Here is a 20764-nt window from a genome sequence, read left to right on the forward strand (position 1 = left end):
CCGAGCTCTGGTGCGCAGGCGCAAGCGGCCGCCGCCAAGTCCTCTTGCGCAGGCGCGCTGCTCGCTTCTACAAGGCAGACGCTCCCGAGGCAAAAGATTAATTTGTTGGGGGCGGCGGCGACGGGGAGCGGCCGTCAAAAGACGGCACAGACGCCGCCTCTGCACACCTGTTGGCTCTCTCAGCTTTACCCGTACTCGAAGTCACCTGTGATCACTCCGGGAGCGGTCCGTGGAGCTGAGGGAGGCCGAGGCGAATTGGCGCCAGCGCGCCTGCGCGCGTACGGTGGCCGGAAGGGACCAGAGGTGTCTCTGCCGGGTGACAGTCGCGAGCCCCACCCTTTCCCCACGTGGCTGCGAAGACCGGGTGAGAAGCTGAGGCTGCGGAGTCCCTTTGCGCGGGGAGGGGAGTGGGCGCCCCCGGGTCGGGCTGGTGACTGTGGCGCCGCCCTCGCGGACCTGGTTTTGGGGAGTGACCCTTACAATGACTCTTACAGCTGCCGGGGGACAAAATTCTCCATTTCCCTGGCCTCTGCTTTCTTTTCATTCATTTATTCATTCATTCATAACCTATGTACTGAGTGCCTGCTGCGTGGTGGTGAACAAAGTTGACTGGACCCCAGTTCTCCTGGAGGTTAAATTTGAGGAAATGCCTCGGCAGTAAATGCAAATGAAATAAATGAACCATGTAGCTCCAGGTAGATACAGTATTAAAATAAAAGGATGATGCAGTAGGAGAAAGGGGGCTGCTTTAACCAGAGTGGTTATGAAGAGGGTCCCTTTGGTAGCTGGGAAAGATGAGAAAAAGGTGGGAAAGTGCGGGTGGGAAGGTGTAGGTAAGAGACCTATAAAATCCACGTAGACAACGGGCTGGTAAGGAGACTGGATTTTGTTCTGAGAAGGTTGGGATGCCACCGCAGGATTTTGAGCAATGAGGTCTCTTTGTGATTTCAAGTTTCTGTCTGGCACTAAGTGGAGAACAGAAGTGCAGTGTGGCAGGGAGGAAGCTGCAGACTGTGCCTGAACCAGGGTGGGTGTGTCCAGGTGGAGGAAGATGAGGAGTCATTAGAGTCCCTGCTGTGTCAGGGCGGTGTTTTCTTGATGAGCAGAACCCTGACTTAGAAAGGAAAACTGGGTGTCAGTTGGGCCTTGCTAACTCCCTTTCTTTTCATACCTTGGACCCATGAAGGGAGCTGGTAATGCTGTTTCCGCCCTTTCTTAGTGTGACCTGTTCCCAGGTGGCTCCCAGATGACCATTCCTAGGCACCGTCTTTCTCATGAGCTCCAGATCTGCACTTTCATTCTGCCCCCTAGCCCTGTGCCTGACCTGGGGGACTCCTGCAGGACTCACCCTAGAGGTGGTCCCAGAGCTAGACATTGATCTCCCCAGCTCAGGGAGCTCAGGACTGGGCAGGGGGAAGTTCATGGGGCAGGGGAGACAAGGTCAGAGAACACATATAGGTCCTAAGTGGTCAGGGGAGGCTCCCAGGATGAGGCAGCCTGGAAGAGCTAGCAGAAACTCCTCAGAGAACCCAGGTGGAAGGAAGGTGTTCATGAAGCAAGGTGGCATGATGGCCAGACCTTTTACTGCTTGTGTGATCTCTGGCAGGTTCTTCCCCTCTCTAAGCTTCAGATTCCTCATCTGTAAAGTAGGCGTAATGGCATTTGCCTTTAGGATTGTGCCTCTGTGACAGAGTGGCCACTCACTGTTGGCCTACTCGGGTCTGAAGCGTGCCTAGGGTGGTGGAGTCAGGAACAGAGTCCCTCCAACAGCCACAGCTGGGAAGTTCTTGCCCCTTGGAGCTGGTCAGGAACACTCCTCACGCACATACCAGCCCAGGTGTTTCACTGAGAAACTATTGAAACAGAAAATCTTCACTTTTTTCCTTCACCTTTGACCTGGAAAATCCTTAGCAGTCCCTAAACAGGCTCCTTGTTCTTCTGGGCCAGAAAGGGGTGGGGGTGGGGGGGCGGCTATCTGCAAGGGAGCAAGGTGAAGTGTTTGATGCCCTTATGCCTCGCCCCCCTCTAAGTAAACTGGTCTAATGACCTCTAAGCAACAAAGGAAAGGAACAATAGCTAATGTTTACTGAGCTCTTACTCTGTGCCAAACCCTATTCTAAGCACTTTATGGAATTAACTGACTGAGTTTGCATTGCAGCCCTATGAAGTAGATTCTCTTTGTTTATCCCTATATTACACAGGAGAGAGTTGACTTGACCAACAGTGAAGTTAAGTGGAAGGCCTGGGATTCAAGTCACCCCGGCTGGCCCCAGAGCCCGTCCTCCTCCTCCCCAAAACATCTGCACAAACACAGATGGAATATTCACATCCTGTGCCACCTCCACAAAGAGAAACATGGGCTTGAACGGCCTGTTTCCCACATGGCCCAAATTTGCGCTCGAATTTTTGTCACATTCCCCTACTGCTGTCCTAGAACTCCCTGTGCCTTTGTTCCCCTAACGTTTTCTGTGATGTTCAAATTCTATAACAGACCTGGGACCAGAAACAAAAAAATTGTTTTGAAAGACAATATTAGGGCAATTGAGAAAGTTGATCATGGAGCGTATATTAGCAAATAGTATTGTATCACTGTTAAACTTCCTGTGTTAAATTTTCATTGTGCATTGAACATGTAAGAGCGTCCTTTTCTTTGGAGATTCATGCTGATGTCTTTAGGAGGGAAGAGTCTGATGCCTGGAGCATATTCTCGCATGGTATGTGTGTATGCAGGAACATACAGTGTCTCCAAAAGAGATTAACTTGGCCAAATGTTAACAACTGGTAAAGTTAGAATGGAACAGGTGTTCTTTGTACTATTCTTGCCACTTTACTATAAATTTTTAAAATGATGTATTTTAACGGAAAGTAGTACGTCAATAAATGAGGTAGATAGAGTAAAACAAGCAAAATGAAAGGAGTTGTTAACCCCAGGTGGGCTCTGGGCCTGAGGCCTGTTTCCCCCTTTGTTAAAACGAGAGGGTGGTTAATATTAGGTGTTAAACCACTTGTACCCCAAAGACCTCCTTGTTGAGATCATAATCTGTTTTTACTTAGGGTTCTGTCTTACTTGACTCCGTGATTTACCACTAGTCTCGCAGAGGAAAAGATATTGCCCAGGGTTGCTGGGTCATCCAGCTGTTGATACAATCCTCTGGCTTTCAGCCTTTGCCTGTGCCGGGTTTCATTTACTTTTGTTTTTAAACAGTACTTTTTTTTTTTTTAATGTTTATTATTTTGTGAGAGAGAAAGAGCGCAAGCTGGGGGAAGGGCAGAGAGAGAAGAGAGTCCCAAGCAGGCTCTGTACTATCAGCGCAGAGCCCAAGGTGGAGCTCGATCTCACAGAAATAAGGAGCCGAAATCAGGAGTCAGATGCTTGACCAACTGAGCCAATCAGGCGCTCCCAAATAGTACTTTTTAAATTGATCTGTTACTTACATACCATGATATCCACCCATTTTAAGTGTACAATTTAGGGGCACCTGGCTGGTTCAGTTGGAGGACCATGCAACTCTTGATCTCAGGGTTGTGAGTTTGAGCCCCACGTTGGGTGTAGAGATTACTTAAATAAATAAATCTTTAAAAATAAATAAATAAATAAATAAATAAATAAATAAATAAATAAATAGTAAAGTGTACGATTTAGTGATTTCAAGTATATTCATAAAGTTGTGTAACCATCACCACTGTCTAATTGTAGAACATTTCATTACCCCCAAAGGAGACCCTGTACTCATTAGCAGTCACTGTCCATCCCCCTTCCCCCGCCCCTACAACCACTGGTCTGTTTTCTGTTCCTATGGATTTGCCTGTTCTGGACATTTCATATAAATGGAATCACACACTATGTGTGTGGACCTGTGTCTGGCCTCTTTCACTTAGCATGGTGTTTTCAAGGTTCTTCCACGTTGTAGTGTGTGTCAGTGCTTCCTTCCTTTTTATGGCCGAGTAATATTCCATTGTTCAGCCATAACTACATTCTGTTTGTCCATTCACTTGCTGATGGATGCCCTGTCCTTTTCATGGCTGTCATGATTTATTTGTTGACAACACCAGGTGTTTGTCCTGTAGTTAAGTTACCCCCCTCCTGAATGGTGATTTTTGCAGACCCACATCACCATAGTATTGGTTGACGTGTCCCTCTGACCTTGATTTCCTACAAACTGTTCATTAGCTCTAGATCCTTGCCTGTCCAGTATGATAGCCACGAGTCACAGATGGATGTTACATTAAAATAAATTATAATTGAAGTTAAAACATACACAGTGCCTCAGTCACACTAGCTACGTTTCAGCTGCTGGAACTCACATGGATGGCACAGATATAGAATATTCCATCATCACAGCAAGTTCCATTGGATGCATGGTCATATTGGGTTTGAGTTTTTGGCAAGATACCTTCATAGGTGCTTTTCATTCTTGTCCACGGGCAGTGGTGATGGGTTTCTCTTCTGGTGATGTGAAATCACACAGTTGACCCAGGTACTACCCACTCGTTGTCAGGTTCCTTATCAGTTTCGCTCCTCACCGTTTTGCAGCCTGTGTGGATGGTTGTCTAAATCTGTCTTGTGGATAATTAGTTGGAGTTCATCTACAAAGCAGAACTTTTCCTCATCCTCTCTTTCTAACCTGGTAATTATATGAGGGACATAGGATAAATGTTGGATTCTTTATTTGCTGGTTTTCAACAGAACGAGCAGGGTGTGTTTTAGTACTATTATGAATGTACAGATTTTGATTTTGATATCAAAATACTGTTTTTTATTTTGTTTTCTTTTACTGCTCACCTGTCACATCTTTGGCCCATTGACGACTCTTAGGGTTTGCTCCCAAGTCCTTTGACGTGACCTGTCTGTTTTTAGAAGCTTCCTTGCTTTCTGGTCTGACAAGATGTTCCTGGCTCGTCTCCTCTGGCCTGTTTTCTTCTCAGTCCTAGAATCAGCCATTCCTCCAGGAGCCCTGTCTTCTTTGGTGGGAAATGGGACTAAGGGACCACAGTTGGTGTTCAGGGTGTTCACTTCCTCAGGGTGTTATTTCCTCAAGGTATTTTCAGTTGATATCACTAGAAAATTGGTTCCTATTGCCTAAGAGAAAATACATCATGAGTTCGTATTAATAATTCCAGTCCGAATTTAGTTCTAAGTGTCTTTTTTTACCTTTTTGTTTGTTCTGTTTTGTTTTGTTTTAAGTAGGCTCCATGCCCAGCGTGTAGCCCAGTGTGGGACTTGAACTCATGACCCTGACATCAAGACCTGAACTGAGATCAAGAGTTGGACACTTAATCGACTGAGCCACCCAGGCATCCCTATTTTTTGGATTTTTTAATGTTAGAATCTTTTTTCTTTTAGGCTAGTTCCTAATGACATAAGTATTATGACTCACTTGCCATATCCACATTAGCTTCTGTATAGCACTACTAATATCATTTTCGATAACGTGATTTCTGAAAACTGTTGAAGATTTTCTTTTGTAAATTTTTCTTTTCTATACTTATTGTACATCCCAGTAAGAACATATGGTTCTATCACTGCATTAGTGATAGATGTGCAATATGCATCGTAATATGTAAAAAAAAAATAAATTATATAAAATATTAATAAAATAAAATAATAAAACAAATTAAAATAATAAAATTAATAAACATATTAAAAATATTTAAAAATTTTTAATGTTTATTTATTTTTGAGAGAGAGAGAGAGAGACAGAATGCAAGTGGGGAGGGGCAGAGAGAGAGGGAGACACAGAATCCAAAGCAGGCTCCAGGCTCTGAGCGTAGAGGCCGATGCAGGGCTCGAAGTCATGAAACCACAAAATCATGACCTGAGCCAAAGTCAGACACTTAACTGAGCTACCCAGGTGCCCCAATCACTGCATTTTTTAAAGTTTATTTATTTATTTATTTATGTTTGAGAGAGAGAGGGAAGGAGGGAGGGGCAGAGAGAGACGGAGACAGAGAATTCCGAGCAGGCTCTGCACTGTCAGTATAGAGCTCAATGTAGGGCTCAAACTCAGGAACTGTGAGATCATGCTCTGAACCAAAATAAAAAAGTGGGACACTTAACTGACTGAGCCACCCACATGCCCCCATCACTGCATTTTAAACTCCATGTAGATAAACGGTTAGATTCATGGTTTTCATTTTATTCTTGATTTTTAGGAATTGCTTTCATTTTTATTTTGGTTCATATTGATTTATTTATTTTCCTAAGCATGTAAAGCATTTACATGAGTTCTAAATTTAAACCAATGAAATAAGGTACATTCGGAGAAAATAACCCAGCTTCTAGTCTTGCCCACATCACCCTCTTCCCTACCTCCCCTTTTGGGAAACTATTTCTATTAGTTTTTGATTTAGTGTTCCATTTTACTTATTACTATTAATTTTTGTTTTGAAGCTTTTATTGGTATAATAGCGTACCATTATAAGTAAGTTGTTTTATTATATAGTTACATTATGGAATACCTAGTTATATAATGAAGTATCATATAGTTATAACATTACATATTATGATGCATATTGCACATCACAGATAACACAGGTTACGTATAATATAGTATTATAATCATATATTATTTCTTTATGATGGTGTAATAACACATAATGTTGTTAAGGTTATTTTATCCTTTCTTTGTTGTTTACTGTAAGGATACATATTAATGTCTCCCTTTCTTAGATAAAATGTAAACTACCTGCCCTCTTCTGCACTTTTCTTTAATGTTTATTTTTGAGAGAGAGAGAGAGACAGTGCAAGTGGGGAAGAACAGAGAGAGGGAGACACAGAATCCAAAGCAGGCTTCAGGCTCTGAGCTGTCAGCACAGAACCCGACATGGGGGTCGAACCCATGAACTGTGAGATCATGACCTGAGCCCAAGTCGGCCGCTTAACTGACTGAGCCACCCAAGCACCCCTGCACCTTTTTTTTTTTTTCAAGAGAGAGAGAGAGCACAAGCACACACAAACAAGCAAGGGAGGGGCAGAAAGAGAGAGGAAGAGAGAGAATCCCAAGGAGGCTCTGCACTGTCAGTGCAGAGCCCTATGTGGGGCTCAATCTCCTGAACCGTGAGATGTTGACCTGAGCCAAAATCAAGAATCCAATGCCTGACTGACTGAGCCACCCAGGCATCCCTCTTCTGTACTTTTAGAAGCTCTGCACATGGTGGGGTATCAGCCTTTTCTGTGATCCAGGTTGTAAGAATTTTTCCTGGTGGGTCCTGGACTCTGGCCCCTGGTTCCCTAAATGATAGCCAGGCTCTCAGTTGTCCTCTCACCCTCCATGAAACTTTCTTCCTCTCTTGACTTCTCAGTTTGGGAGTGTCTATCAGGCAGGCACCTGCCACTCCATGCACAGGAGATGAAGATGGCCTCCAAGCGCATCACCCAGGAGACCTTCGATGCAGCCGTTCGTGAAAACATTGAAGAGTTCGACATGGGACCAGAGGAGGCAGTAAAAGAAGCTGTGGAACAATTTGAATCGCAAGGTAGGGCAGCATGGCTCTGTCCCAGCGCTAGTCTGGCTCTTTGCCCGATATTCACCTCCAGTCCACAGCTCTTAACATACAGGAGTGATGTCCTACCGTGGCTCTGTCTTGCCTGTGTGGCAGCCCTGGACCTGTCCCTTCTCTGCACTCTGCCCCGGATAGGCTGGCGGTCTTCTCCCACTTGACTCTCGCCCTCCCTCTACTTGCCTTGACCCCACCCAGACATCTACAGGGATGAATCCTTCAAAGTGGGTTTCATTTTAATTGAAATCGAACCCATCGATTTCAGGCTTCTCCTGACCACCTCTCAGGAAACAGGGCCACCTGCCTCCCTGCCCACCTGCATTCTGGCTTGAGTTCATGGGGACAGAAAGGGGTATTGTCATACCTGTTGTCACACAGGGGACCTGTTGTCCCCTGGCCACAGCAGGGACCTCCCCTGCCCCACAGCGGTCCATGGCTGGGGATGGAGAGTCATCTGATAGTGGCAGAGGCAGGGAGCTGGGAATGAGTACCCCACCGTACCGCTCCTGATCTCCAGTCCTGGTCCCTGTTGGCCAAGCCCAGTCAGATACCAGAGGGCAAGGGAACCCAGGGTCCAACTTCTGTGTCCTGGGCACAGAGTGGGGTATAGACACTGGACAGCGACTAGAGGAGTATCCAGAAGTGTTCTGTGCAATGGGGCCTTCCTTGGTGGTGCCAGGGTGGGTGAGGACACAATGGGAGGATGCAGGGTAAAGAGCAATGGGAGCCCCAAGGGATAAGTCTGTGAGGTCTTCTCCCATCTCCATTCACCAGGTAGAATGTGTCCCTCACTGCAGTGTGGCCTGCAGCCTCACTACTGCTCTGCTCCCATTGGTTGGAGAGGGTCAAAGGGCAAAGACCACCCCCTTGCCACATCGTTATACCCCTGTATGGATGTGGCTACTGGGTCCTGGTGCAGAGGGTTTGGGGTGGGGAGCTGGGTAGACCCCCAAAGGTCTTCAGAGTGGGGTGGTCCCTGAAGAAGAGACATGAGGTATGTTCCAGCAGGCCTATCGGGATGATGGCTGTCACTTGTTTCCTGATTCCCCCCCCCCCCCCACAGGGGTGGATCTGAGCAACATTGTAAAGCTGGCACCCAAAGTCTCTGCAGATGGACCCCAGGAGCCTACACATGACATCCTCCAGGTAGGAAGGGGTGGCCCATGTGGACAAGGCTGGCCTTACACATGTGGTTCCACCTTTTAACGGTCTGTTAGGGATACCTTTTCATTGGTTACCAGACGGCAGATGCAGGCTCTGAAGGGCAGGCACCCAGCATGTACACACAAGCCTGAGCTGTAGCCAGGGCTCCTGAGTTAACATTTGAGGGCCTTTTGGGGCTGGACGGTGTTCATGGTAGTCCCTGGTGTTGGGAGCTTTGGGGGATAGGGAGCCATGGAGGAGTCTCTTGGGAGGAGCCTCCCAACCACTGAGTTTGCTCAGAGACGGACAGGAATTGCAGGAAGAGAATGGGACCCTAGTAAGACTGTCACCTATTAAGCACTGACTGTTCACCAGCACATTACAGCCTGCCCTCTTAGCACTAAAACTGGCCTGCGAGGTAGGTGGTCCCTGACTTACTGATGGGGAAACAGAGACCCAGAGCCTGTCCTCACTCTCCAGCACCCAAGCAAGGAAGGTAAAGTTCACAGAAGTTAAATGCTCTCCTTAAGATCATCCATCAAACACTGATAAAACAGCTCTTGATAAAACAGCAAAAGGCTCTAGTGTTTATTGAAAACTGACTATGGAATCAGTTCTGTGCAAGGTGCTTTCTTTGTGCTATATCAAGTTATTCTCCCAAAGACCCAAGATTGAGATTATTATCCTTATTTATACCCACAGATGGGTACTGCAAAGAGGAAAAAAATGATTTACCTGACAATAAGAGAGTGTAGTGATAAAAGAGGAAGTTAGAAGACACAGCCCTGGGTGTGAACCCAGCTCTGCCCAAGGCAAGGTATTTACTTCTCCCTGCCCCAGCTTCCTCACCATCTCCTGCCTCACAGAGGTTTTGAGAAAATTCTCATTGTTGTTTTGACTTATTTGCTAGTAAGGATGAATATATTTTAAAATAAGCTTGCTGTCTTGGCCATTTTTTTATTGGGCTGTTCATCGTGTTCTTATTGATTTGTAGATGCCCTTTACATATGAACCATCTTAGTCACAATAGTCTTTAGTAATCACTGAGTATTTCTTAAGTGCTCAGCATTGTGCTAAATTCTTTTTTTTTCTTAATTTTTTTTTTTTAAATCTTTATTTATTTTGAGAGAGAGACTGAGTGTGAGCAGGGGAGGAGCTGAGGGGAGGGAGACACAGAATCAGAAGCAGGCTCCAGGCCCTGAGCTGTTAGCACAGAGCCCAACACAGGGCTCGAACTCACGAACCCTGAGATCATGACCTGAGCCAAAGTCGGACGCTTAAACAACTGAGTCACCCAGATGCCCCTGTGGTAAAGTCTTAAAACATATTATTTCAATCTGTTGTTAGTCCATTTTGCTGATCAGGAATCTGAGGCTTCTCAAAGATAACTGACTCAACTGTGATCATAGCCAGTGAGGGACAGAGCTGGGACTCAGACCCAGGTCCCTCTTCCAGGAGAGTCAAGCTGGGAACAGCTCTGATGTTTTTACCAGCAGTGTAGGAAACTCCATTTATTTACAACCTTTGCTCTTTTACTCCTCTTAATTTGACTTTAAAATTTTTATTTTTCATTATTGAAGAAGAATGTGAACGTATCTGGCATAAAAGATTTAAGTAGTAGTCAAGCATTTATAGCAAAATCTGAAAGTCCCTGTCATATCTCTCCCATCAACCCCTTCTCTCCCTTTCCATGTGGGAGGCACCACACACATTGGGTTTCATATCCTCCCAGCCTTATTCTCACCTTGAAGTTGAACGAGCCCCTTCTCATGCCACAGCACCGTTGACCTCAGTTGTTGTGGCTCCCATGTGTGAAAAAGGCTTATCTGTAGAAGGAGAAAAATTCAACTCCGTGATGCCTTTTGAAAGGAATCTACCAGAGTCATGAAACTTGTTGCCCACAGACTTGTAGAAACAAAACCAAGAAGTCCTGGAACTCTCTGAGTACAAATGAGCCAGACCGGTTTGATTTTATTATTTTACTATTTTTTTAATTAAAAAAAAATTTTTTTTATGTTTATTTATTTTTGAGGTGGGGGGAGGGGCAGAGAGAGAGAGGGAGACACAGAATCCAAAGCAGACTCCAGGCTCTGAGCTGTCAGCACAGAGCCCGATGCAGAGCTCAAACTCACCAACCATGAGATCATGACCTTAGCTGAAGTCGGATGCTTAACTAACAATGCCACCCAGGCGCCCTGGACTGGTTTTATATGTGAGGAGTTTCAGAATAAAGGCCATCAGTCATAGAGAGAAGGACCCCAGGGTGGAGGACAAAACCCCTATCACAATGCCGAGTTGTCACAGGTGGAGCACAGTTGGCTCTGCCACCTTCACGTTAGCCACTGTCCTTTCCTCAGCCATCAGCAGGGTCACAGCACCTAGGGACCATGAAGACCACCAGCCAGCTCAGAGACTCGCCTTCCTGATGTGACCCAGGACAGGAAGAGATTCCCCATAAATTGAATGGTTACTAGGATGCCAATTTTGGTCATTTTCTTTTTCTGTCTTACCTTACTAAACCCAGAGTATGAGAACTCCAGCACTATGCATCCTCAATGGCACTTGTGGCCCGGCTTTTCAAGTTTCTTGCAGGGTTCCTGCTAAAATGCTACATTCCCTGTCTTGGGTTTATGGTAAAATATATATAACACAAATTCACCATCTTAGCCATTTCTAAGCGTATGGTTCAGCAACATTAAGTATAGTCACATTGATGTGCAGCCATCCCCACCATCCATTTCCAGGACTTTCTTGGATTCTCAGACTGAAACTGTCCCCACTAAACACGAACTCCCCACTCTCTCCTTCAGCCCCTGGCCATTCTACTTTCTGTCTCTATGACTGTGACTCCTCTAGGGACCTTCTGTAAGTAGAGTCACACAGTATTTATCCTTTTGGGTCCTGCTCATTTTCCTGAGCATAAGGTCCTCAGGGTTCATCCATGTTGTCACCTGGGTCAGAATTTTGTTCCTTTTTATGGCTAATAATATCCCATTGTGTGACTGGACTACCTTCTGTTTATCCATTCATCCATGGATGGAAATTTGGGTTGTGTCCACCTTTTGTCTACTGTAAGTAATGCTGCTGTAAACGTGGATATACAAATATCTCTTCAAGACTGCTTTCAGTCCTTGTGAGTATGTACTCGGAACTGGGATTGCTGGATCATATGGTAATTCTCTATTTAATTTTTTGAGGAACTTCTAGGCCATTTTCCACAGCGGGTGCAGCAATTCACATTCCCACCAGCAACACACAAGGGCTCCATTCCTCCACATCCTCACTAGCACTTGTTATTTTCTGGCTCTGTGTGTGTGTGTGTGTGTGTGTGTGTGTGTGTGTGTGTGTTGTAGCCATCTTGTAATGGAGATGAGGGTATCTCATTGTGTCTTTGATTTGCATTTCCCTATTGACTGGTTATGTGGAACATCTTTTCACATGGCGATTGGCCACCAGTGTATCCTCTTTGGTAAATGTCTATTCAAGTCACATTCTCTGCTTCTAGTCCATTAATATTCCATGTCATTGAAACATATGCTCAGGTAACTCTACAAATCTAGCTCAGTGAGGGTTGTCCAATGGGCATCCTAGCCTTTCAGGGAAGTTGTGGCTAAATCAAAGCCCTTTGGGTTGGGTTGATGGTTATCTGTAGAACTGCCTTCCCTGGGGCCAGGGGCCAGTGATTTCCTGAGCTCCAGGAGGCTTGGGCTCATCTTAGACTCATTGCTGAGACAGGTGTGGAGGTGATGGAGTTAAATGGTGGCTAGACTTGTATGCTCTTTTTTGTTTAGTTTATATGTGAGAGAGAGAGAGAGAGAGACGGAGTGCAAGTGGGGGAGGGGCAGAGAGAGAGGGAGACACAGAATCTGAAGCAGGTTCCAGACTTGGAGCTGTCAGCACAGAGCCCAATAGAGGGCTCGAACTCACAAATCATGAGATCATGACCTCAGCCAAAGTCAGACGCTTAACTGACTGAGCCACCCAGGTGCCCCTGTATACTCTTTTCAAATTGTTTTCTCTTGTTATTACTTTTTCCCCCAAGGGCTTTGTGTTGAATTGGGGTAAACCAACAGTATGTCTGGTGTGGTTTCATTTGGCAGATATATATCTGTGGAGTGAATGGGAGAGACAAACAGGAGACATCTGGTGTCGGCAGGTCTGGCAAAGGTAGCTTTCACCTTCCTTGGAGAGCTGGCCACTGGAGGGTGCGTTAGTTACAGTTGCATGATAGGCAGCCCCAAACAGCAGCCGTTTTATGTTCCTTATGATTCAGCTGGGTTGACTGAGCTCAGCCAGATGGTTCTTCTGCCGGTCTCTCTTGGACCCTCTTGCAATGGCAGCTGGGGCTAGAATGTTTAATTTGTCAGCATTCATGTGTGTGGCTCCTTGGAGGGACGCTGAGATAGCTGGGTCTGTCCTTCTCTATGTGGCCTCTAACACTCAAAGCTCCTAAAAGCACAAGGTGGAAGCTGCCACAGCTGGACTGAATTTCCACCACAGCCCTAGATCCCAGAATAGGGAAGCGCGCGGGGCTGCGACACTCACCGTGGAACCTCTTCGGGCTGAGCTGACACTGAGGCTTCTCCCGTGTTCTCTAGGCCCTGGATGACCTGCAGGAGTCCGTGGCCCACTCTCGCCCCCAGGAAGTGTCAGCGCATCTTGCCCGCTTTTTTGAGCAGTGCAAGCAGCACAAACCTTGCCGCTTCCTGGCAGCCCAGAAAGGGGCCTACCCCATCCTTCTCGCTGCCTGGAAGCTTGCTGTAGTGAGTGACCAGGGCCTCCTGCTCCAGGCCCTCAATGCCGTGTCGGTCCTGACCGAAGGCCAGCCCGATCTCCTAGACACCCAGGGCTTGCAGTTGCTGGTGACTACACTGGCCCAGAATGCCGATGCAGCCGATCTGACCTGTTCTGGGATCCGCTGTGTGTGCCATGCCTGCCTGAAGCACGAGCAGAATCGGCAGAGCCTGGTGAAGGCCGGTGTGCTGCCCCTGCTGACCGGTGCCATCACCCGGCATGGTCACTGCGCCGATGTGGTCAAGGAGGCCTGCTGGGCCCTCCGAGTCATGACCTTCGATGATGACATCCGTGTGCCCTTTGGCCGTGCCCACGACCATGCCAAGATGATTGTGCAGGAGAATGGAGGCTTGAAGGTGCTCATTGAGGCCGCCAAAGGTAAGAGCAGGTGTGAAAGAGAGAGTTGGGTTTTAAGATTACTTCAGGCTGGCCCCAGAAGATTACTTCTGCTTACCTCTTTTGGCTTACCCTCACCCACACGGCAGCCTTAGTAGAACAGTGTACCTACTCTTGGTTTCTGCTCTTGGGGAGTTCCAGGCCAGTGCTCATTGGCCAGGACCAAATTTTGTGCCCATTTCTGGAGCCATTTGGGGAAGGGGTTTGGCTCTGTCCACTCACACAGAGTGGAGAAGGGAGGGCTTCCCAAGGGGACAAATGAGGGTGTTTCCCAAAGATGGTCCCCAGTAGAGGTTTACACTTTGGTTCATACTTAGCCACAAATTCTTAGGCATGTACATGTTCTTGACTAGGGTGATCGTGGCGAGCCAGCCACAGGAGGTCACAGTGCTAATGTTCAGACCCTAAATTCCCTGCCTCTTTCCACTGTACCCACCAGAAAAGGCCTGACTGGTTTGATGCATAGAAGATGCTAGAAGAATGAATTCTTCCCAGCCTGCCTGTGGCTTTGGCTCTATGGCTAGGCTTGTGTGTTTGACTCTGGCCCTGTCTTCTGGAGAGACAGGCTTGCCTCAGTTTCTTCTCCACACCTCCAGAGAGGGTGAAAACAGGTTCTGACTATCTGCAAAGTCGGGCTGCTTTTCTGAGGGGTAGTTTACATCTTTCTTGTTTATCAACAGGAATTCATACCAGTCAGGGTTCTACCAGAGAAGCAGAACTAGTGGGATCTGTTTGTATATGTATATGTATATTTATTTCAAGGAATTGGCCCATGTGGCTGTGGGGCTGCTGAGTCTGAAATCCATGGAGCAGGCTTGAGAGGACCCAACACCACAGTCCTCCAACGAGCTTCTTCCTCTTCATGAAGACCTTAGTTTCCCTCTAAGGCCTTCGGCTGACTGGACGAGGCCCACCCAGACCATCAGGGGTCATCTTGAAGTCGGCCGTTCATAGATGTCACCACATCTAGAGATACCTCTACTCAGATTAGTGTTCATGCCATTGCTGGGTGCTGCACCCTATCCTGGGGTGGGGGGGGGGGGGCATACCAACTGAAACTGACTGTCACAGAGCTCTGTATAAATTATGGCTATCCGCCACCCCCCATGTGGGCCTCAGTGCAGGCAGGCGTCTCCTCCCTCGTGCCTCTGAACTTAGTCTTCGGCATCTGTGTTCAATTTTGCCTGGGTCAACTCTATCCATATGTCCCTCTACAGTTTCTGGGTTTCCCGTTGCACTTAGAAAGGTCATTCCCACCCCAAGAACATAAAAATAGCCTTGGATGTTTTATTATAGCACTATTATGGTTTTCTTTTTTTAGTTGAGATCATCAGTTGGTCTGGAATTTATCTGGGACACGGTGTGGGGGAGGGTGTGTTCCCGTGTCTTCTCCTGTGGCCAGCAGGGGGCACTGCAGGTTTGGGCAGCCCTGGTGTCCACCGGAGCTCTCCTGTTACTGGTGGCCACCCTGCCTGGCAGAAGGGCCCAGCTTCCCAGGTTGAGCAGGATGTGTATCAGGACCGCTGGCTCCTGGCTCCAAGCTGGGACTGGTCCTCTCCCATGTGCTCACCCCCCAGTGGTTCCTCTTCTTCGCCCTCCACAGCATTCTCTGACAACCCCAGTGTCCTGAGTGAGCTCTGCAGCACCCTATCCCGCCTGGCTGTCCGCAACGAATTCTGCCAGGAGGTCGTCGACCTTGGGGGCCTCGGTGTCCTGGTGGCCCTCCTGGCCAACTGCAGCGACCACCAGGTGGGCCTCCAGAGCCGTCTTAGGGTGTGACGCCCCCTCATTTGGGTTTCGATTTGTCATTTCCCTTGATGCCAAGGGAGGGTTCCAGACTTCCCAGTGAACTCTGCCCCTCTGGGTCCCTGCCACCCAGACAAGCTTGAACCAGAACATGGTTGACCCCTGAAGCAAAGTGCAGTTTTCACTTCTCATTGACCCGAGGGTAGGAAGTAAAGTTTTTGGGGAAAACAAATCCACCCACCCTCTCTTACTGTTCTCTAGCACCTTTGTATTTTCTGCCAGCAGGGGGAGGAATGCAAGTGGGTGTTGGCAGGGACTGGCCCTTACCCTGGCTCAGGTGTGTGAAGCTTGAGTGAGGCAAATCCTTGGTGCCTCGGTTTCCCCATCTGTAAGATGGGGCAGGGACCCCTATTCATTATTCTTTCATTTAGCTGTCACATATCAACCCTCTGTGTACATGCCTGGCCTATGGCAGCAACAGTCCTATTGTCCCCAACCCCCGCTCATGATGTCACCTAGGTTCCTTCTGTGCAGGTGATGGAAAGCTGAATTTGACCCAGCTTAAGCAAATGAGGGGATGGATTTTGTTTGTACTTCTGCACTGCCAGGGGTGGGTGGAGGCTTGGTTTCCCTCCTACTGTTTTCTCTTTCTCTTTCATGGCTCTGCCCCTCACTGGGGAAGTCAGCAGTCCCAGCAGCATCTGGTCAGCTGTCCTCGGCTCAGGTTGGTTGGCACTCACCCGAGGACTCAGCTGTGGCCAGGGGGCCCTGTGCTCTAATTCCTAGTCTGAGCCATATGTCCCCTCTATGTGTGAGGGGTTTCAAAGTTGTCCAAATGCCTGGCCTGGACTTAAGTGTAATTCACAGGGTCTACCCTGCTAAGCCTCCCCTGCCTTTTTTTTTTAACTTTTTTTTTTTTTTAACATTTATTTACTTTTGAGAGATAGAACATGAGCAGGGGAAGGGCAGAGAGAAAAGGAGACACAGAATCTGAAGCAGACTCCAGGCTCTGAGCTGTCAGCACAGAGCCAGACACGGGGCTTGAACCCATGAACATGAGATCATGACCTGAAGTCGACGCTTACCTGACTGAGCCACCCAGGTGCCCTGCTCCCTGCCTTTTTTATGCAGCAAGTAATAACCCTGCCATTACACGTTGCTTGCGTGCCCCAGGCTGGCCCCACCAATTGTTCAAATAGCAAAACAATCCTAGACCCTCCCTCAAGACCCCCTTCCCACCAACCAGCAACCAAGCCGTCAGCGTCTGGCATAGCACAGGAGGATGAGCTGGCCAAAGGTGACCCCCATATTACCCTCCCTTTTAGGACCTTGTGAAGCAAGTGTTGAGTGCCCTGAGGGCCATCGCAGGCAATGATGATGTGAAGGATGCCATTGTTCGAGCTGGTGGGACAGAGTCCATCGTGGCTGCCATGACCCAGCACCTGGCCAGCCCCCAGGTACCTACCGCAGGCGGGACGCACACGAGGTGGGGCACAGTGGCTGTATCTGCATGGTGCTCCTTCCCATTTCCTCAAGCAGGGCTAGGGCTGGAGTGGGGCACACGAGAGGCCTGGGTTGAGACCTTCAGAGCGTGGTTGATGTTTTTATCCCTTGGTATCACTCTGGTTATTACTGATCTGGTATATACATGGGCTGGCAGCCATCTATCCAGGTGAAATTGCAGGGCACTCACCTGGGGGATTAACTGTGGGGGCCCGCCAGGGCATCTGACTGTCTCAGCCATTCCCATGACGTCCACAGGTGTGCGAGCAGAGCTGTGCAGCCCTGTGCGTCCTGGCCCTGCGAAAGCCAGAGAACAGCCGGGTCATCATGGAGGGTGGCGGGGCCCTGGCTGCATTGCAGGCCATGAAGGCACACCCGCAAGAGGCCGGAGTGCAGGTGAGCCTGGGGATAGGAGGAGGGAGCAGGACTCAGGCCCTCCCTATCCGTGTCCCTATCAAAGCCCAGTTCTCTCAAGGTCTCCACTTCTCAGCCCCCCGAGTCCTATATCTGTTTCCCAGTTCTGCCCATGGCTGTCTTCCTGTTCCTTTGCTGTTCCTGCAGTGATCTTTTCCTTTCCTAACAGACCCTATAGAGGGATAGTTCGAGGAGCGGGAGATGGGAGGAGAGCAGGTGGGAATCTGCTGGAACTTTTGGAAAGCTCCTTGCTGACCATGGCCACTCCTTCATGTTCTGCATGCAGGACCCACTGTCCATACCTTACTGGGAAGTCAGGGAAGCCGAGCAGTAGACAAGGCTGTGCGTGCCCCTGCCGGAGACCCACACACCTCCCTGTATCTGCCAGGACTGTCCCCACCTCCCCCACTCCCACCTCTTGCACCCTCCCAGCACAGGGGCCTCCTTGTTGGTCCTTAGACACACCAGGCTCTGTCCCACTCAGGGCCTTTCTGCCGATAGTGTCTCCTCTGGGACACTGTGCCCTTGGCTCGCTCATCACCTTGCCCACGCTTGATCACCCTGGCCAGACAGCCCCTCACACCTCCCTTCCTCATCTAGCCTCCCAATGGTGCGGTGCTTTGTGGCACCCACACATGGCAGAGGAGCAGGGCACAGATGTTGGCTGAATGGGTGATGATGTAATTGACAGGTGGACCCCGTGCACAACCCCCCTCTTCCCACTGACTCTCTGCTGGCTCTTGCCAGCCTCAGGGGATCTTGCTCTGAGACAGAGGGTCCTACACCTGAGGGATCTGCCCCACCTGCCAAGTACTTGGCTGCCCCGAGCTTCAGTTTCCTCGCTTGGGAGATGGGGAAATCAGCCCTGCCTCCCGGGGCAGCTGAGAGGATGAAGTGGAGACATGAACCTAGCCTGATGAACCACAGCGTAGGTACCTGCTGTATGTTGGTTGTGGTCATCTTTGCCCCGTGTTATGGTGAGGGCCCCAAGGTCAGAGTAGACCCCATGCACCAGCTTACAGCCACTCACCTTCAGTTCTCCCTCCCAGAAACAGGCCTGCATGCTGATCCGTAACCTGGTGGCTCGAAGCCAGGCCTTTTCACAGCCCATCCTGGACCTGGGGGCTGAAGCACTCATCTTGCAGGCCCGTGCTGCCCACCGTGACTGTGAGGACGTGGCCAAAGCTGCCTTGCGGGACCTTGGCTGCCGCGTTGAGCTCCGGGAGCTGTGGACTGGCCAAAAGGGCAACCTGGCGCCATGACCCCAGGCTCAGTCTGGGCCGTGGCTCTGGATGAGTCATATGACTCAGGAATAGGGAGGAGGTCTGTGTCCTGCCACTCTACTCCCCGGATTCCTCCCCCCCTCAGCAAGAGGTGTTTTCTGATGGGATCAGGTACCAGGCACCGGGCTAGGGTGTGAAGGGAGCATTGGTGAAGCATCTACACAGTAGAAAGCAGCTCCTGGGACCTGGTCTCTGTTCACCTCGTTCCCCTCACCAGCCAACAGCATTGGTGTTACTCATCCTGCCCTCTCACCCTCACCCCATGCCCCTTCCTACCAGAATGGCCTCCTTAGCATTGCCCAGGGGTGATGTGCTGATTGAAAGATTGAAATTTAGAAGCCTGCCGGCCAATCTCACAGCAGGGTGGGGCCCTGCTTCAGCTCTTACAAGTCTGTTTTCTCCCCTGCTGGTCTCTCACTTGTAATATGGGTTGCAGGTGCCTTGCTCTGCTGGACAGAGGGCGAGGACCAAGCTCTTCTGCCTCCAGGGGTCCCAGACCAGTCAGTACTGCCCAGTAATAAAAGATTGTTAGCTGAACAATGGAGGGATCTCTTCCATAGTGCCGTGGAGTATGGAGGCTGCATCCAGCTGCCTAAGAGAATGGGAGAGGAGCAGACATCTGGGGAGGCTGTGGGGTCACTAAGGAAAGCAAAGGAGTTTTTAGAACAGCCTGGGATATATGATCTGCTGTCACTCTCAGACAGTCTGCTGGGGCCATGGTTCACACTTAGGGTCTCTGGGCCCCAAAGCCACTATTTCTGAGTTTGTATCATTCAGTTCTGTGGCCTTGAGCCAGTGACGTAATCTCTCTCAGCCTTGAATGATCCTCTGTAAAATGGGGCGAAAATAAAGGCTCCTCTCCGGGGGTTCGAGCAGTTAGGCACATGGGAGGTACCCAACTGTCTTAGCTTCACTACCTCAGTTACCCTAGAAGGACTGACCTGTATTCCCCTGCCTGGGGACTTGAGGTCATTGCTCTTTGGGTGGCTTCGGCAGCCTGCCTGCCTTTTTTGAGCCTCACATTCCCCATCTGTAGTATAGACATCACTGTAGCTGCCCCCGAATGCCCACCGCAACCCCCAGGTGTCCTGGGGGTCCCCAGGCAGCTGTGCCCAGCAAACCCCAGCTCTCCTCTGCCTTTCTACTTGGGGGTCATGTTGTGGTCATCTGGCAGCTTGTGCAGCCCAGGCAGGGTCAGGTAGCTTCAAGACCCCTGGTGGGCTCCGGGCGCTGTGCCTGACCTCTCTAGACCACACATTGGGAACCCCTCGCCTCTCTTGGAACGCTCAGCCTGTCGCTTGTCATTCGTCTCCCCTAGCTTGAGAAGGGCCTGAATTTGGTCCTTGATATTAACTCACGCCCTTTCCTAGAAGCCTCCTGGTTTCCATGGCTGATGCAAATAGCTGGGGCAGGGGTGGCATCGCCCTGGTCCTAACTCCCTATGTGGCCAGTTCTCCCCAACCATCGACTGGGAGGACCGTGCCAGCTCAGGGAGGCTGACATGAACCTCAGACCCAATCACCTCATTCTGACTCCCCCACTGGGGACTCACCAAACACGTACAAGGATCTTGCATCTGCTCCAGGAACTGCTGTCCTGACTTGACTTCTGGGTGGGCCACCCATGTGACCTTGGGGCAGTCCTCAGGCCCTGTGAGCCTCATGCCTCCTCATCTGTCTAATGGGAGGTGGGTGGTGCCAGCCTATTTCTGGGGAAGCCTGAGGCACCATTCCTATGGTTCCTGCCCCAGCTCTGCTCTCAATCTGCCCAAGGCTCCCCATTGCCATCCCCATAAAACCAACTGTTCTCCAGGCTCTGCCCACCTCCCAGCCTCATCTTCCCCATACTCCTTTTTAGTTGTCTTCCTAGCCACGTCAGCCTCCCTACCTCTGGACCTTTGCACATGCTGTGCCTTGCATGGAGCACCTTTCCCCCAGCCCTCCTCATGGCCAGCTCCTTTCTGGCACTAGGTTCCAGCTCACATG

The 20764-nt window shown here is 49.4% G+C and overlaps 2 protein-coding genes and 1 long non-coding RNA gene across 3 annotated transcripts in view; 1 reads left to right on the plus strand and 2 right to left on the minus strand.

Annotated features, from left to right (window-relative positions):
* The window catches only part of SUGP2 (SURP and G-patch domain containing 2), a 32574-nt gene extending 32303 nt beyond the window's left edge, over positions 1-271 (minus strand). The window contains exon 1 of the mRNA XM_040445001.1: positions 168-271. The gene's annotated coding sequence lies outside the window, so the exon portion shown is untranslated. The remainder of the gene's footprint in view (positions 1-167) is intronic.
* ARMC6 (armadillo repeat containing 6) lies at positions 257-19316 on the plus strand. Its single transcript, XM_040445003.1, has 8 exons — positions 257-364; positions 7303-7476; positions 8564-8646; positions 13242-13815; positions 15437-15582; positions 16905-17036; positions 17341-17478; positions 18546-19316. Exons 2-8 carry the CDS (start codon positions 7350-7352, stop codon positions 18756-18758), a joined length of 1413 nt encoding a protein of 470 aa, XP_040300937.1. The 5' UTR covers positions 257-364; positions 7303-7349; the 3' UTR covers positions 18759-19316.
* On the minus strand, positions 4647-18633 carry LOC121011043 (uncharacterized). Its single transcript, XR_005781471.1, has 4 exons — positions 18527-18633; positions 17273-17379; positions 10388-10469; positions 4647-5080 (listed from the first exon to the last, which is right to left on the minus strand). It is a non-coding gene; the product is annotated as an uncharacterized LOC121011043 (long non-coding RNA).
* Positions 19317-20764: the final 1448 nt, after the last annotated feature.

The sequence above is a fragment of the Herpailurus yagouaroundi genome, unplaced genomic scaffold (genome assembly GCF_014898765.1).
Source record: "Herpailurus yagouaroundi ecotype Mexico unplaced genomic scaffold, PumYag 193, whole genome shotgun sequence".
NCBI lineage: Eukaryota > Metazoa > Chordata > Mammalia > Carnivora > Felidae > Herpailurus > Herpailurus yagouaroundi.